The sequence below is a fragment of the Centruroides sculpturatus genome, unplaced genomic scaffold, assembly GCF_000671375.1.
Source record: "Centruroides sculpturatus isolate CEXI.00-Female unplaced genomic scaffold, Cexi_2.0 scaffold219, whole genome shotgun sequence".
In the NCBI taxonomy this organism is placed as follows: Eukaryota; Metazoa; Arthropoda; class Arachnida; order Scorpiones; family Buthidae; genus Centruroides; species Centruroides sculpturatus.
The window spans coordinates 299,358-317,462 of record NW_019384506.1 but is presented as its reverse complement, the minus strand read 5'-3'; the positions used below and the strand labels follow the sequence as shown (position 1 = coordinate 317,462).

The following is an 18,105-nucleotide window of genomic DNA, read 5'->3' as shown; positions in this document are numbered from 1 at the left end:
TGTTAATTATAATGGATCACCGCTACATTCATATTTGTAAAGATAAAATTTAAAATCATGTTACATTCAAGTACAGTATATAATGAATGAGATATGGCAATTTAATTTTAAATTTATTTTCATTACATTTTAGTATATATAATTTAGTGAATAAATAATATGATATGCAAAAAATTTTGAAGTTTTTCATTGTTTGTTTGCTTAGATTCTTAATTAATGATGTTCGTTACTTAATATTTTGTTAATGAATATTATAAAATAATGATGACTTTTATAATATTCATTAAATTTATAATTTTTTCCATACATTTTGTTTTTACTTTTAGAATCAAAACAAACTTTGAAAGTAGAATTTCGACAGGCGGAAGATTACCCAGTGGATCTGTATTATCTTATGGATTTGTCGAAGTCGATGGAAGACGATAAAACTAAATTAGCACAATTGGGAGATCTTTTATCCGACCAGATGGGAAAAATAACAGCTAACTTTCGGCTAGGTTTCGGTTCCTTTGTCGATAAAGTAGTAATGCCTTACGTTAGCACAGTTCCGGAAAAGTAAGTAGTTTTCTACTTAAATTTTACTCAATGTTATTAAATATAAATTTTATCCTTAATTTTAGAAAGAGAAAGGAAGAAAGTTTATAGCTTTTAATTGTATTAACTTATTGATGTTATCATAATTTAGGTGTTTTTGAAAAGTGAATTATGTGCAGAAAATTTTCTTCTATTAAAAATGGATTATATAGAAATAAAAATATATTGTAAACTATTCTGTTTTCTGATGATTACAGATTAAAAGAACCATGTACAAACTGTGCTGCACCTTATGGTTTCCATAATCACATGCCTCTTACTCTAAATACTTCAGCCTTTGCAAAAGAAGTCAACAGTACCAAAGTCTCGGGCAATTTAGATGCTCCAGAAGGTGGTTTTGATGCCATTATGCAAGCTATAGTTTGTGAAGTTAGTACCTTATATGATTTATCATTTATAATATATTATATCTTAACATAACATTAATATTATTATTTTGATTTTTTTAGAAAGAAATTGGCTGGCGTAAAAAATCCAGAAAAATGCTTGTATTTTCTTCAGACAGTGGTTTTCATTATGCCGGTGATGGTAAGGTAGGTCATAAATACAATACTTAAAAGAAATTAAATGTTAAATTATATTTCCAGTAATAATATAGGAATTATAAATGCCACTTAAGGAATGTAAATCACATTTAGAGACAAATTTCAAATAAAATGTGAAAGACATACACATACATAATACAAAATAATAAACATAAATTCATTTTTTATTTTACTTCTTAGTATCTGTATAAAAGAAATTGTCCGACCACACCACTGACGATCGAGGTTTTCAATGTAGTATATATTATTATCGAGTGTTCATTTTTTATCAAGAAAACCTAATATTGGAAGTATTACATAATAACTTTCTTGCTACACATCTTTATCTCAACACTGGAGAATACTAACAAAAACTCTTCCTAACCTGTTACCGGTGCATTCTCCTTCTTCTAAAACTCGTAACCAACCAAAAATAGCTCTTTACTAACTTTTTCGAACTCCCAACGATGGTTCTTCTTCGGGTATTTCGAATCTCTGATGGAAATGCAGCTCGTAAAAATTTCAAATTCAAAAATATGTCATTTTTCAAAGACATATATTTTTGTAGAAGAACTGTCATTGGGGGTTCGAAAACGTTAGTAAAGAGTTATTTGTGGTTGGTTACGAGTTTTAGAAGAAAGAAAACACACCGGTAACAGGTTAGGAAGAGTTTTTGTTATAACTTTCTTGGATACTATATATAACGAGGAAAGTATGGGAATTGGTCAAAAAATGACGCCACCGAGATTTTTACACTTTTGGATTTGGGGGACCTTGAAACAAAGAAATGCAAAAAAAATTGGTGGTTTGTGTGTATTTTTGTTTATCTGCTTTTTAAGCTTAATATCTTGTGCTGTTTGTAAAAAATTTCTGAAAATTTTCAGGGAAGTTTGTATATTAGGAGGCAAATAAATCAACATGCTATTAAATTTTGGTGGTTAAATGTTGAGGGGATGACAAGAAAAAGGGGAGTCTTGTCATCCCCTCTTTCTTATCTTGTGTCAAGATTTTACTTGTTATTAGCATTTGCAAGTTTTCATAAAACATCTCTACTTTCAGAATTAAGCTTTTTGCCATTTTATAATAATTAATAATAGGATATTTTATTAAAAATCTTTTTATAATAGATGACACCACAGTTTTAAATTATTTTTGTTGGGAAAGTTAAGCAACTCACTGGATTTTTTACTAATAAAACTGTTAAACATTAAATCATTGCTGGGATAATGGTTGTAGATGAACTATTATAATTAATATTATAAACTAAATAATTATACATTTGCACATATATGACATTATAATTTTTGTCAACCAAATGAACTTTTAAAATAAGGTAATTTCCATAAATTTACATTCCATAAAAAATAGGAACAACCAAATTTATAGAAACTGCTTTCTTCATTTTGAAACAGTTTTGGAGAAATAACTTTCTGCACCAGAATTTTCTACAAGTTTTAACAAGTTTACGTTGAAAGCACGGTAACGCGCATGCGCTGTACGCAAAACATCGCTCTTTTTTCTCTTTTTCGTTTTAAATTTGCCTCGAAGGTTTCCATGTGTGATGATTCGAAAGGTAAACATATCAAAAGAAAATGTTCGATTTTCAACGTCCAGCTTAGTATTTATCAAAAAAAGCCTGAGGAAGAGCCCAGAAGGGGCGTTGAAAACGTTTGCGGAAGTATTATACATTCACTCTGGTTACGAGGTTTAAAGTAAGAGTTATTTTTAGTACGTTCCGGTGTGTGGAGAAGAATAATTTAACAAATTATTTACAGATTATGAATTTTTTTTCTAATGTAACAAATTCATATTTCAATTTGCCTAAAATATAAATTGTGTTAGTGGCACTAAAAATCATATTCTCTATATGGGAATATTGCATAAGTCTCCAACAGCTGGAACATAGACAAATTAAAACTACATGCCATACACACAATCTTTCAGTAAATAATATATATTTGAATTAAATACGAATGGAACATTTTCAACCTCTTTTAGGGGCCTGTATTTCTGCATTTTTGACCCTAAAAGCAGCCGAAAATGTTTCATTTGTATTTAATTCAAATACATATTGCTGGAAGATTGTGTATGGTGTGTAGTTTTAATATGGGAATATTGGATTAAACAAAACAATTTTATATTGATTTGAAATATATTGTCTGAATATACTTATTCAAGGATAAGGTAAATCCGAACATTCCCACGTTTTATAAACTAGAATTTTATTTTCATCGATGGAATTATTTCAATTGAATTAGCATCTCCTTATTTATTTTTAAATTTTGAAATTTTTTTCATTTATCAATTTAATAAAGAGAACCAACAATTTATGATTTTTATAGAGAATATTGCTTGTTGTTTCTTCCCCACTCACATAATTTTTCATATTTGTTAAATGCTAATTTTTTACTTGGGAATTGCACAGTTTTTACATTTTTTCTCCTTATGTTCTCTGGCTGAATCCCATTCATTTATTACTCTGCATTTACTAATTACATAGAATATACAAAACATAAAAAACAAATATACTAATTCTAATTTTTGTTGCAGTGAATTTCTTAATTGTAATTAATATTACACAGTTAATTATACTTGAGTTAATTTATTAAAAACCTTTCAACAAAGTGGGAATCGCCTATTTAAAAAACCAACAATTTTTCTTGGTTAAAATTATCACTATAATCTGCATTCCACCATCTGGTTATAGAAACTATAATCAGATGGTTGGAACTCAGAAATAATTTAAATAATAAATTAACTCGAGTCTAATCGAGAGTGTATTATTAACAAATATAGTAGATTGCGAGGTGGTAGACATTACTCAGCTTGCACCAGCCCGTTGGCAAGAAAAGAAAAAGAGAGTAACACTGCTTTATGTTACTCGAATTGAGTTTTGGTCAGTGACATGTTGCCAGCTGCTGCACATTCATATACAGTTGTCATCGATAATCCGACAGGTATGGGACCAAAGGTGTGTCGGATTACCAAAAGTGTCCAGATTACCAAAAATAATTACATATTTCGCATTGTTTTGCTAGCAGTAACTTACAATATTCTCTACTCCAACTGTTTGAACAGAACTGCTCACATAAAACACACGAAATGTGTGTCATCGTGTAAAAATTGGATAGGGATATTCACATCGCAACATGCCTCTGTGCAAGCAGACACGTAACGGGGACAGGTACTTGACGGGAGGTGCATCTGACTACTGAGCATGTCGGATTAAAAAACGTCGGACTATCGAGGGACAACTGTACTTCAAAACTTCTTTGTCACCCACTAATTTTACTGTAATAAAGATAATTTATAAATTAATTTAAAATTAATAAATTAATTTAAAATTATAAATTAATTTATAAATTAAATAATAAATTTTTCTTATGATTTTATACTATTTATAAATTAATCTGATAGCATTAATGTATAATTCTTATTTCTATATATTAATCTATAATGTATATAAATGTGCTATGTTGCTAAATTAATTTTTATAATCTAATTTGAGATGCAGTATTAAGTTTAAAATTTGAAAAGGATGATAAGTCAATGGTTATTATACACGATAGAAATATTTCCGTACTATTGTATTTATTAAAGATTTATATTTAAAATTAAATTTCTGGATATTGTCTCTATCATTATACAGGAGATATTATTAATTTAATACTCAAAAGTAATTCGAAATGTCTTATTTTGTTACAGCTTGGTGGCATTGTCAAACCCAATGATGGCAGATGTCATTTGGATAAAAATGGATATTATACTGAAAGCGTACACCAAGATTATCCATCCCTTAGCCAGATTAATCATAAAATAATGGAACACAAAGTGAATATAATTTTTGCTGTGACAGCCAATCAGGTACCTGTGTATTCCCGTCTCAGTGAGCAGCTTGAAGGTAGTAGCACTGGAAAATTAGAAAATGATTCTTCTAATGTAGTCACTTTAGTAAAAGAACAATACAATGTAAGTTTGACAAATTTCGCAAACAAAATTTTTGTTTTTATTTTATTAATTTATATTATATTATAAATAAGTAGTTTTAAATTATCAAATATAAGATTTAATATAAACTTGTAAAGGCTGTTGGTAGTGAATGCATATGCGTATTCTATACCTAAAAACTAAAAGAAAAGTTCTAAATTCCATAGGTCATAAAATCCATAGGAAAGAAGTTAGAGCCTATTTTATTTTTGTGCCTAGGAAAAGATATTCAAAGTCAATGCCATTCCTGGCTGCACAATAAATTCGAAATATAGCTAGATTTGAAGTGATGGAATAAAGACAGTTTGGAATTGTAGTGTCTGAAAGGTTGTTCAAAAAATTGTATGTTGTGTTTTTAATGGACCACTGGTGCAGCCAAACTGAATTTTTGCTCAAAAATTTGCATACAGAGTCCCTGAAATCTGTACTAGTGGAGCAATGTTGTGACTGAATTGCAAACATGCTTTGTTTTTCTCTCCATACAAGTTAGTAGTCATTCATTTTGTTTATGGTCATACATAAGGAAGTGTAGCAGAAGTACAGTACACTGTCTTTATTAGACTCCTTTCTTGGTCACAAAATTCCAGATGGAAGAATGTTTGTTTTCTCATATTCAACAGTGTCTTGGAGAAGAGAGATCATTTTTCTTTGGTACAAACAGAGGAGGAGAGCCATAAAGGATACAAACATCACAAAAGAAAGTTATATTGGCAATAAAGTAATAAATGATTTGTTTATTAGCTCAAGAACATTTTCTTGAGAATACAAACTCTCTCAAACAACTTCTATGCAAATTTTGCTGAAAGCAGTCTTCATTCCTACCATTTTTCAATGTGTGATGTACAGTACTATACCTGCAGATGTTCCACGTAGATTAAAGTAGTGCCAATGGGTTTTGCAGAAATGCATGGAACATTCTATTTTTCTGTCTAATGTTCTATTTAAAAAAGAGGCAATAGAAAGGAGATATTCTATTTTCATAGCCAACACCAGTTTGTGATTATTGGGCTGAAATCATTGAAGACTGATTAAGTGACTTGAGTTTTGCCAAACACGAACAGGGGAAATCATTTGAGCCTTCTTGCAGAATTTGGTAAAAAAGTTTGTTTTGAATTGTTAAAAACATTTCCTCAGCATCAAGTACAGTCATGTGATGGAGCACCCCTCAGTTTGGTATTGTAGCAAAGAAAGGAGCACCTTGATCAGAAATTTCCCAAAAGATTGATAGGTAGTGGAGGAAGGTCGGGACCAGTCATTGGTCAGTTAGCTCATCCTTTGATTTTTATTTTTGGTGTCATTTGAATCCTGCACCTATTCTACAACATTTGCAACTACCAGAGTTGGTTGAGAATGCAAACAATGCTATTAGAAATGAGCTTTGAAATTCAAAGCAAGTAGACAGTCAATGTTATAGCATCTCAACAGTTGTATTGTGAAAATGGAGGTCACTTTAAACATCTCTAATGTAAGGAAGTAAAAGCAAATTAAAAAAACTTTTAATTACTTTTCTTTGGGACTTTTCTTTTAGTTTAAGTATAGAATACATTTACATATTTATTATCAACAGTTATAGTTTACTGTGTATATATTTTTTTATTTCTTATGTTAGAAAATAACATCTGGAGTAGAAATGAAGGACAATGCTACTGGCAATGTGAAAATTACTTACCATTCCAAATGTCTTGGGTAAGTAATGTGGCAATGATATAAACTGTAATTAAATTTTTAAAAAGTTTTTACTTTAATCCAATTAAGAAGGAAATCTAAAGGACAATGCTACTGGCAATGTGAAAATTACTTACCATTCCAAATGTCTTGGGTAAGTAATGTGGCAATGATATATACTGTAATTAAATTTTTAAAAAAATTAAAAAGCTGGGAAATACAAGTAACCCCCGTATAACACGGCACTGTTATAGCACGGATTCACTCTGACACGGTTCGAGATTTGGGTAAAACCCTCGTACAACATGAAATGTAATAAATTTTTACATAATTAAGTTATAATAGTTCACGAAAATTATTATTTTCGTAAACTATTAGTACTTAAGTATGTAAATTATCTTTTCTCGCCTTTTGTCGATACACATGGTCCTTCTCGAAACTTGTTTCAATGTTACCAGATGTTTTTCCCTTATTCCATACTTGCTTATTCTTCATAAGTGCTTAGCACCATATAAGGAAATTTATAAAGATCTTTTAAATAGAAGCTAGCAATCGAAAATAATGTATTTTTTGCAAAAGGTAAAGCATGAATCTGAAGATAATGCAGAAAAATGCTCAGAGGATAAGGATAACTTGCTATTTTCTTTTTGGCAAGTTATCCTCGGTTAATAGTGCTTTTAGTAATAACGAAAAAAACATTATTTAATTTATATTAATATNTCTTTATAAATTTCCTTATATGGTGCTAAGCACTTATGAAGAATAAAGCAAGTATGGAATAAGGGAAAAACATTCGGCAACATCAGAAGCAGAAGCGTCGCGATCTGGCAACATTGAAACAAGTTTCGAGAAGGACCACGTGTATCGACAGAAGGCGAGAAGAGAAAATTTACATACTTAAGTGCTAATAGTTCACGAAAATAATAATTTTTGTGAACCATTATTACTTAAGTATGTAAAAATTTATTACATTTCCTGTTGTACAAGGGTTTTACCCAATTCTTGAACTGTGTCAGAGTAAATCCGTGCTATAAAAGTACCGTGTTATAAGGGGGATGGTACCAATTCTCGAACCGTATTAGAGTGAATCCGTGCTATAGAAGTGCCGTGTTATATGGGGGTTATTTGTACTTTAATATAAAATATAATATAATTCTCAAAAATTACAATAAAACAGAACAAAAATTTTAAATTGTCATTTGGTTACAATTCTTGTAAAAATAAATGTAAAACTCAAGTGATCTATAACCACTGTTTCACTCAGGATTATGTTATCAGTTATATCATCTGAACATTCTGAACATTTTAATTGACTTATAGTTTGGATAATTTGTATTAAGTTTAATGTAAATTATTAAACTATTAATTAATATTACAATCAGTTATTATTCGGACAAATATCAAATTGAATTCATTATTATTTTAAGATTAATAATAATAAAATATCTGGGAAGACTTGTTTGAAAATTTATAATAATTTAGGAATATTAAATTAAGTTTTATTCATTTATATTTATTCTATGCAAAATAATTTCAAAGGGAATTTTTTATCAAAGAAAATTTTTAAATTTTCTAAATTAAATACATAATTATGTATAGAATCAGAAAATACAAAATGGATTCAACATAATAGAACTGATCTCTTGTAATGACTGTCTATTTCTGTCCGAGGCATATTAGTGAAGCCTCTTCAATGTGGCTTACAATATTGTGTTCAATCTGAAAATTTGATCAACCAGTTTTGTTAAAACTTTGGCATTTTCTATTCATTGCAATGAGGAATCCAAAAATATAAAAATCGGGGGCCATGACTTTATTTTCAAGATACAGGGTCGTAGCACAAGTGCACATGACAAAGTATTATTGCATGAATTGTGCTTTTCAGGTGATGACTCAAGGTTACTAGCATGTCTTCTATGGGCTTATAGATTGACTCCATTCTCAAAATCTGATAGGCTAATTTTGATGAAACTTTGTCATTTTTTTTCTAATTGTAATGAGGATCAATTTAAATTAAAAATATTGGTCTATGACTTTGTCACTTTGACTTCACTGTATATCAAAGACAATGCCCATGCTCCCTGATACAATTGAGTGCACCTAATGGAATTTAGGGAAGAAAAATAAAAAGCAGCATTGTAAATAACTACTCACCACACTGGATTAATGATAATGATGCACTCAGAACTAATTACAGTGTGGTAACGAAACTGATGCAGAGCCCAGAAGGGGTTCGAAAATGTTTGTTTTTTTCATTGTTTCATTACCACATTGTAATTGGTTCCAAGTGCGTCATTAAACAGCATCGTCCATGCCTAACAGAAAATAGGTGTGAAAAACAAACAAACAACAAGAACAAAGCATTTGATGGCAATTACTTTGTTCTTAGATTGCCTCTCCTTGTTTGCAGCTACAAGGATTACCTGTCCTTGTTGCAACCTGCAGGTTGGAAAGGCTGGGGCAGAGGGGTATGTACCAGGGCACCAAAATTCCAAAATTGTTACATGGGTAAACTAGTAAATTCAAAGAAAAACTGTCAGACAGTTTAATTTCTTTTTTTAACATTTAAATATTCAAAATAAGACAGTCCATGTCCAGTTCTTCCTCAAATAAAAAATGCCAGTCTTTATTTTATCATAAGTAACTATTTTTAATTTAAAAACTAATTTTTTTATTATTCACTGCTTTCTACTATTAATAAACTTATTTTCTGATGTACAGTACAAAGAGAGAGAAGACAAATTCGTGTACAGGATTAAAAGTTGGCACAAGTGTATGTATGAATAGTTTTTTTTATATAAGTGTAATATAAAATAATGTAATGTAAACTTAGAAAAGCATGTTTTTAGAAATAAAATTACAATAGGATAGTTTAACAATGAATGAAGCTAATGTATGGGTAAAGAATCGTTCTCTTAATCAAATTGTCACATTTTACAATTTTTGGTGGCAACAATGTTATTAAATTATTTACTGCCAGCAATAATTCTACAAAACAGTAAGTTCACCAATTGTACATGTCTATAAATAAGAAAGGTGGTACCAAGTACCGTACTGTTATTTTGCCAATATATAAATAGATATGAAAGTTTAAGGTAGTTTCGAATAACAAGGACAATTGAGAGGTAATTTTAAATTAGATAAAAATATTTTGTGATTTTAGCTTTAAGAATTTACACAACTTCTTAAAATTAAGTTTTAAATTTCATTATCTGTTTGTAATTTTGACAGTTTACAAAAATAATGAAGAAACACACATTAATATTTTCTTCAGAAACTGAATTTGAATTTTTTTTTTTTCTCTTTTTATACTAATTTGTTTCACATATTTGTCTAGCTTTATTGACTGAAATTTATTTGCATATTTTGACTTGGAGAAATATTTCTGTTTATATTAAACTAGCTGTTACTCGCGGCTTTGCTCGCACAGATTTTGCAAGCAAACCCCATTTATATTCAGTATTTCAACAACCATAGTAATTGTTATATAACACCTACCACTGAGAATGATGAGAATTGCCGAGAATCAAACTATTTTCAATTTGATCAATTTTCTNTTTTTTTCACGTGTAGTATAGAAATTTGTAATAAGATACATAATGCGGTTATAATAAAATATTGTGCGATTATTTTCATATAATTAAAATTAATATGTATTTATTTTTCAGAAAATACAAGGGAAGCGGCGCATCCACCGCTTCCAATGACGGCACGCTACTGCTCGACATCCTTTAATACTAAGGAAAGCTTTTAATTCAGTAAAATATTTGCACATTAGCTTTCCACGAAGTACAGTACACATACATAATCATTGTAAGACGGACGAATCGATATAAATTTAAATTCGGTAATCTTCCGCCGCTTAAAATATTCTGAATATAAATCAGATAGTTTTTAATATACGATGCAATCGATTTTCATACTTAATTAAATTCCCGAGTTATTAGCAGGCAATGTTTGTAGTAATATCGATGAAAACGCTTGTTTCAGATCGAACAGAATCAATACGTAATTAGTTTTCTAAGTGCTGCGCTTAGATGAAATTCTCTACTGCTCTGTCTTATAAAGTATTTCTCATTCGTGTACTTCTGCCGTCCGAACAAACGTATGTCCGTGTTTAAACATCAGTATTAGCTCCTGGTGAGAATTTAAAAAAAATTTATTCCTGCGAATTGAAAATTTTAAAATCAATTATTCCCTAATTACAGTTGGGTTAAATTACAGTCGATAATGGATTCGGGTGTAAATGCCGGGTGTCCAGTTTGTCAGATCGACTTTGTTCTTCGAGCGGCCAAAGTCTTCACCACAAATATAATTATGGGCTGCAACTGCCAGAAGAACGAAAGAAAACGGAAATTTCGTTTCTTCCTGGATAAAGCTTACAGGTGTTACGAAAATACGGTACAACTTTTCTTGTACACTATAACAATTCGACAGTTTGTGGAAACCTTTTTCGAAGGCGTAAACTGCAGTGAGTGGGTATACATTTATGGAACCGACAATACTTTTATCAGATTGATATATTTAATTGTTTATCTGTCTTGTTCTGTTCTTTTCGGCATATTTAAAAGAAGAAAACTGTACTTGGAATACAAGAAAAGCGCTTACGAAGAAGAAATCTCCTTAAACAAATACTTCGAAGCATTTTCATTAATTTCACTTATTCTCTAGTTTATTGTCATGATTATTACTCGTATATGTGTAGTATTTGATATATTCGGTTTTCCAATCATAAGAGATAAGAAATCTCTCGAGGAAGCGGCATTTTACATCATTTTAATGAATGTTGGTTTCATATATTCCTTCGCTGTTATTTTCCTTACTGTCTTGCAAGGTATCGTCGTTGGATTTATAATGTTCGAAAGATTAAAAACTCTGTCAACCGAGGTGAAGAGTTTCCACGCTGAACACGGTCGTTTGGAGATCTTCTTAAACAGTTGCGTAGAAAAGCACACGGAAATTTTGGACTGTTTGGTACAGGTGAACGAGGTGTGCGAACACGTCTTTCCTCTGATCTACGCCGTGGCTCTGTACGTCAATTGCTTTTTCATTTACGTGGTGGCATTCATCGACATAAACTTGTCTCTGAGAATCCTCATTTCGGCTTTATGTTTAGCCTTATTTTTCGTGATTTTTCTACTTTCCTTTGCTTTGTCCCGTTTAACATCTGAGGTAAGCGCTATTTTCGTTTACGTAATAAAAATAGAAAATAAATAAAAACCTTTTTCGTGTCGGTAATTTTCATTATTAAATTATTGTATCGTCATTCGAATTAAATGGCTATGACGCGTTTCTTTTACGATTTATTATTTTGTTCTTTAATATTCGCATTTCAAATAATCGAATTAGATGAACTTGCGATACGAAAACAGTAATAAGGAGCAAAATTTCATTATTATAATACTGTATACTGAAAGACAGAATAATGCAGACTTTAAAAATAATTAAAGAATAATAGAATATTANTCCATTTTCATGAACGTTTACAATCGTTCTATAATCGAACCAATGTGCAATAACAAATTCGAATTTAAAATGGTTCGAACATTTTTAAAATCGAAATAGATAAAAATATTTATAACAATGTCTGAAATGTTATTAATTTAATACACCTAAGTACTCGATGAAGACTAAATCCTCTCCCTCTCCTGCCCGCAGGGGAATTTCGAAAAATTCCTTCTTAGTGTGCATTGCCATGGCATACCCTACTAAAACGCAGATAAAAACAAAAAATCACATCTAGTAGAAGTACAATAGAAGCTGTTTTTCCGGTTAAGCTTTAATCCTCTCCCTCTCCCCCACAGAGGAATTTCGAAAAATCCCTTCTTAGTGTGCGTTTCCATGATGTACCCTAACTGTCTACCAAATTTCACCTCTAGGTTAAGCGGTCTGCTCTGGGCGATGATGAATCAGTGAGTGATTCATTCATTCAGTCAGTCAGGACAAGCAATTTTATATATTTAGATAATAAAAGTACTGTTATTCTTGAAATACTTACTTTTATATTTATTTTGTGAGTTTGAGTATTCTTAATATATAGAATATATTGTGTAGTTTGTAGGACTTTGTCGTTGTTTTCATTACAAAATATTTTAGTGAAAAGAAGTAATGTTCATAAAGCTACGTTTAATGTAAATCTATAAACTGGAAGAATTTAAATATAATATTAAAAACTCTTCATAGAATGTTTCTGCCAGTGACTTGAGATGGGCCTTAACATTGTTTTGAAGATTGCCATTAGTCTCGAACATCTGCTCTCCCAGCCACATTTTCAGTTCAGGAAAGATGTAGAAGTCTTCACACATTAAAGGTGTGAAGACGGCCACCCTGCTTGGAACTTTTTAAACACCCAGCGTATAGCCCCGATTTATCACCAAGCGACTTTCACCTGTTTCCTGAACTGAAAATGTTGCTAGGAGAGCAGAAGTTTGAGACTAATGACAATCTTCAAAACAATGTTAAGGCCCATCTCAAGTCACTAGTGGCACATTCTATGAAGAGGGGATTGCAAATCTCATCCACAGATATTACAAATGCTTCAATCTCCACGGTGATTATGTCAAAAAGTAACCATGTTTGTACAACAACAGAGCAGAAGGAAAATGGGGAAGTGAACATGCTGTAATAAACTATTATTAAGAATGAATTTGTACAATTGTACTGAAATTTGGTAATAAAAATTACAACTTTATTAGAACATGTGTAATTTCACTAAAACAAATGATAATGAACACTGGAAACAGAGTTGCTTCCTACTTTCCACTTTCATTTGTGTGACTTTCAAATTCTTCGCAGAGCACTTTATGAATAAATTTATAATAATGGGATTCTTCAGTTATGATATTGCAATAGTTACTAAACTGTATCATTTGCTGTAGGAAGAATTTGTATAGAAGGAGTTAGGATATCAGGGTATGTACGCATGGCTATAGTTATATTTATGAAATTATTCTCATGCATTAATCAAGGTATTTTATTATATACAATTTCAAAATGATTTAAGAAATTAAATTCTTATTCTTTTTGTAATTGATTATATAACAAATTATTAATCTTTGAAAAAACATATACTATAATTGCATTACGATTCTTTACCTATTTCTTTTTCTTATTGTATTATCATATGTAACTTATGAAAAACATTTTTATTGTTTTCTTTTTGTAGGATAATAGCTTAAAGTTGTGGTTAGTCAAATATAACATTTTAGGAATGGAATTATTGAAAGTATTTTTGATTTTAAATTTTAGGTAACGTTTGAAGCGGAGATCGAAGTCACTTCTTGTCCAAAAAATAGACGTGACTGGAATCAGACGTTTAGGATTTCTCCAGTGGGATTAAACGAAGCACTCATAGTACATCTTGAGATGATATGTGAATGTGATTGTGAAAAGCCAGAAAATGAGGTAATTCTTTTAATAAAAATATGTCAAAAATATTTAAATTTCTAGACAAGAATTAGAATTTTAGACATTAAATTTTAACATGGCTTAACGATTCATGAATCTAGGTTTTATTTCTCTGCTGCTGCTGATACTACACTATTAGTAGAATATGGTTAAATGAACTTTATTCTACTAATAAGGTTAATTTAGCCTTATTCTACTAATAGGAAATACAATATGAAATATATCATATTGTATTTATATTTATGGAGTATTCATAATAAAATATAGTTACAAACCCAGTACAGTATATGACAGGACAGTTTGTTACAATTAAAATAGTGTAACTAAAATTTCAAATGTTCTAACCAAATTATAAATCATTTCAATAAAAAAATAAGATGTGCTAAAATCAAGCATTGTATATTATTTAAACTTTTTAGATCTGTCTGATCTTATAGAAGTTACGGGTACTACACGTTCAAATCTTGTGAGCTACTATATAATAGATTTTACATACATTGTAATTATTTAAAAGATTTGCCGAAAATATTATTATGAAAAAATGCTCATTATAATTTTGATGATAGCCAGTTATTGTAAACATGAAGACAAAAGTTTACAGATTATGGTCCCTTTTTTCTTTGTGCCTCGTGCAGTTGTGCATTCTGCAAAGTGGCTCTAGCATTGTCTGCGAGGCAGCCCACCGGTGACCAAGTGGATAAAACTGCCAAATGCTCGTAATCTGTATCGAGTTTGCACCCAACCGACGGGCTTACCGTGTGGAGTTTTTCAGGTTTTCTGCGCATGTCTAATGTACAAATAAGTATCTTATTTTACCATAAAAAGTCTTTCTGGGAGGCACCCGTCGGCAGATCTCCCTCATTTTGCACAATTCCATCGTCCAAACCCATTCTTGAAAAGTATGCAAAATAAAGAGAGTAATCTGTAATCAGAAACTGTAATATTTGGTTCTTATATGTTGATAATTCCATTCTGAGAGAATTGCAATTTGTTTGAATTTCATCAATAATAATAAATTCTACTTGAGGAATCTTCAATTATATTTTAAATACTTAGTAATGTCCAATAATTTTAGAGATAAAAACAATCATTAATATAACTGTATCTATATTTTCTAGTTTATTAAATAAATAAATAAAAAGTTTGATTCTGTGGAAAGAATTAAATAATGCTAACAAAGAGGAGAGGAATAAATGTGATTTACAACATATTAGATTTCAAATGCTTGCATTTAAAATCTAATATGTTGTAAATCTTTTTTTTGTAAATCTAATATGTTGTAAATTTTTTTTTTTTTTTTTTTAAATTAGGAAACGTTCAGCAGCAAGTGTAGCGACGGCAACGGAACGTTCGAGTGCGGAATCTGCAGCTGTTACAGCAATAGATTCGGAAGACAGTGCGAATGCGATGCCAAAGACATCAATCAGTCCAAAAACGACAGCGCCTGCAGATAGTAAGTAAATTTATTTCTAATATAAAGAAAAATTAAGATGATCAAATATATGCCTAAATTTCCAGACTAGTGCTAATTTCAGTATTAAACTTTTGTCTGTACATAACTAATTATTATATGATTACAATAATATTTTAGTATGAACGAAGATCGATTGTGTTCGGGACGAGGAATCTGCCAGTGCGGAATCTGCGAGTGTTTCCCGAGATCGGTAAGTTTATTTTCGCACATTGTGGTATGCCCGTTTAGACACCACACCCAAGTCTTACAACAAAAGTCTTAAACCACGTGTTTTTACAGAATTACGAAAAGGTGGAAGGGAAATTCTGCGAATGCGACAACTTCACTTGCGATAGAAGCGACGGAAAGATCTGCAACGGTAAGTTCTTTTCTCACCACTTTCTGTACACAACCGCATTTCAAAACTTCCAACCAATTGTCCACGACAAACTGGTGTAACGGACTCTGTTCGCCAATAACGTCGACGATTTGTTGTTACGTAGTTATACCAGTAATTAAAAAATAATAGAATGCATCGTTAGCATAGAGAGCAAAAAAAAAATCGGCATTTTATTATTTATTTTAATTTACAGGTCCCGATCACGGTATCTGCGAATGCGGAAAGTGCAAATGCCTGGGCAATTGGACGGGAAGCGCCTGCGACTGTCTGGATGACAACGAAACGTGTATAGCTCCCAACGGGGTGAGTATCCTACTTACGTTTACGCGCCTTTCCTTTCCATCCAACGAGGAATGTGCCCGCGACCCGCCATTATTTCGACGTAGCGTTTCCTGACAGTAAGGCAGTTGGTCCTCCAATTTATATTGTTCTTTAATTAATAATGCGCTATTTCCCGTGGGACGAAAAAGAGTGGAGTAAGACCAACGATTGTCTTCTTCGGATGTACATGTACGACTTTTTGTACCAATACGCCTCCGTTAAAAAGGAGGAACGGAAGATCAGGAAACAATACATTTAACACTAAAGACACAGTATTAGGTATAGGAATAGAGAAGTACGCGCCTGGCCCGAACGGAGGAATTAACGGACAGAACTTCTTGCAGAAATTGTGTAGCGGAAACGGCGAGTGCGTGTGCGGAGCCTGCAAGTGTTTCAAAGAAGAGGAGGAACACTACAGCGGCCAGTTTTGCGAAGAATGTCCGGTGAGTATTACTCGGAGGTAAGAAAGAGAAGTGAAAGAAGTCGCCGGCTCTGACCCGCGGCGTATTTTCAGACCTGTCGAGGAAAGTGCGACCTTTTCAAAGAATGCGTCCAGTGCAAGTTCTTCAATTCGGGACCTCTGACTGAAGAAGAGTGCCTCAACTGCAGCATCACTCCGGTGGCGGTGGAGAAAATCGAAGGTAAGCGCAATCCGGACAACCGCGATTTCCCTCCAGCTCCTCGCTCACCACCTTTGGTCTTTGCAGTGAAAGAAGGGGACAAGTTGTGTGCCTTCAGAGATGACGACGACTGCAAGTTCTTCTTCACCTACAGGATCGATTCGGACGGTTACGTCAAAATCCACGTGCAGAGAACTAAAGGTGAGGATTTCGCTTTCCCCGGACGGGGTCGGCCGTCGCCGGTCTATTAAACAGAGAGGAACTGCTTTCAGATTGTCCGGAACCTGTCAACATCCTGGCCATCGTTCTGGGAGTGATCGGAGGAATCGTGGCCGTGGGTCTGGCCCTGCTGCTGATCTGGAAGTTGCTGACCACCATCCACGACAGGAGGGAGTTCGCCAAGTTCGAGAAGGAGAGGCAAATGGCCAAGTGGGACACGGTGAGTTTATCTCTTCTTTGGGTCGGGACGTATCTGGTTCCCCAATGACGAGTGCGCTCTTTCTTTTTCAGGGAGAGAATCCGATCTACAAACAGGCCACCTCCACCTTCAAGAATCCCACTTACGGAGGCAAGCAGTGAGCCCCAACCGTCAGGCGTCTAGTTTAGAACCACTCTAACCCTTTTCTTTTGGCTAATTTGCGTCTGTTCTAACCGGGTTTCGGTCGGTCCCCGTCTAAAGATCTGATAATCCTCGTTTTTAACCTTTTCGTTTTAATTTATGTCACGCGTGGGTCGACGGGTCGACCGGAGGGCCCGGTCGGCCTCCTTTTCCTACTTTTTAATCGCGGTTCGTCTTCCGTTTCCGGCTCCGGGGGCGGGCCGCTTCCGTCCGCCGCGGCCCCCTCCGTCTTCCTCGGTCGTCGTGTGGGGCGACGGCTCCCCGACGGCCTCGGCGCCCGGCAAGCGGGGAGCGGGAGAAATTTCCCGTCCGCCGCCGCCTCTGGCGCGACGCGTGGCGGACGGCGCGTCGCCTTTTGTACAGGAAGAACGGCGGTCCCAAGGGCCGACTTTTGTAGAACCGGAAATCGTCTTCCGCTTTTGTTATTGTCCGAAGCCAAATCGTTTGTTTAATAAAATTATTTAATACCGAACGTCTGCCATTTTATTCCTTAAAGGGGGAAAGGGAAGAGTTTC

General features: G+C 32.9%; 1 protein-coding gene across 1 annotated transcript in view; it reads left to right on the top strand.

Annotated features, from left to right (window-relative positions):
• Positions 1 to 18,062, top strand: part of LOC111622219 (integrin beta-PS-like) — a 42,622-nt gene extending 24,560 nt beyond the window's left edge. Inside the window, exons 6-21 of the mRNA XM_023364570.1 lie at positions 327 to 555; positions 792 to 963; positions 1,044 to 1,127; positions 4,824 to 5,087; positions 6,715 to 6,791; positions 9,492 to 9,543; positions 14,019 to 14,174; positions 15,488 to 15,630; positions 15,769 to 15,841; positions 15,931 to 16,009; positions 16,224 to 16,333; positions 16,696 to 16,794; positions 16,866 to 16,992; positions 17,059 to 17,172; positions 17,244 to 17,410; positions 17,482 to 18,062. Of these exons, the coding sequence (XP_023220338.1) occupies positions 327 to 555; positions 792 to 963; positions 1,044 to 1,127; positions 4,824 to 5,087; positions 6,715 to 6,791; positions 9,492 to 9,543; positions 14,019 to 14,174; positions 15,488 to 15,630; positions 15,769 to 15,841; positions 15,931 to 16,009; positions 16,224 to 16,333; positions 16,696 to 16,794; positions 16,866 to 16,992; positions 17,059 to 17,172; positions 17,244 to 17,410; positions 17,482 to 17,550 (2,015 nt within the window). The 3' untranslated portion in view covers positions 17,551 to 18,062. The remainder of the gene's footprint in view (positions 1 to 326; positions 556 to 791; positions 964 to 1,043; positions 1,128 to 4,823; positions 5,088 to 6,714; positions 6,792 to 9,491; positions 9,544 to 14,018; positions 14,175 to 15,487; positions 15,631 to 15,768; positions 15,842 to 15,930; positions 16,010 to 16,223; positions 16,334 to 16,695; positions 16,795 to 16,865; positions 16,993 to 17,058; positions 17,173 to 17,243; positions 17,411 to 17,481) is intronic.
• Positions 18,063 to 18,105: the final 43 nt, after the last annotated feature.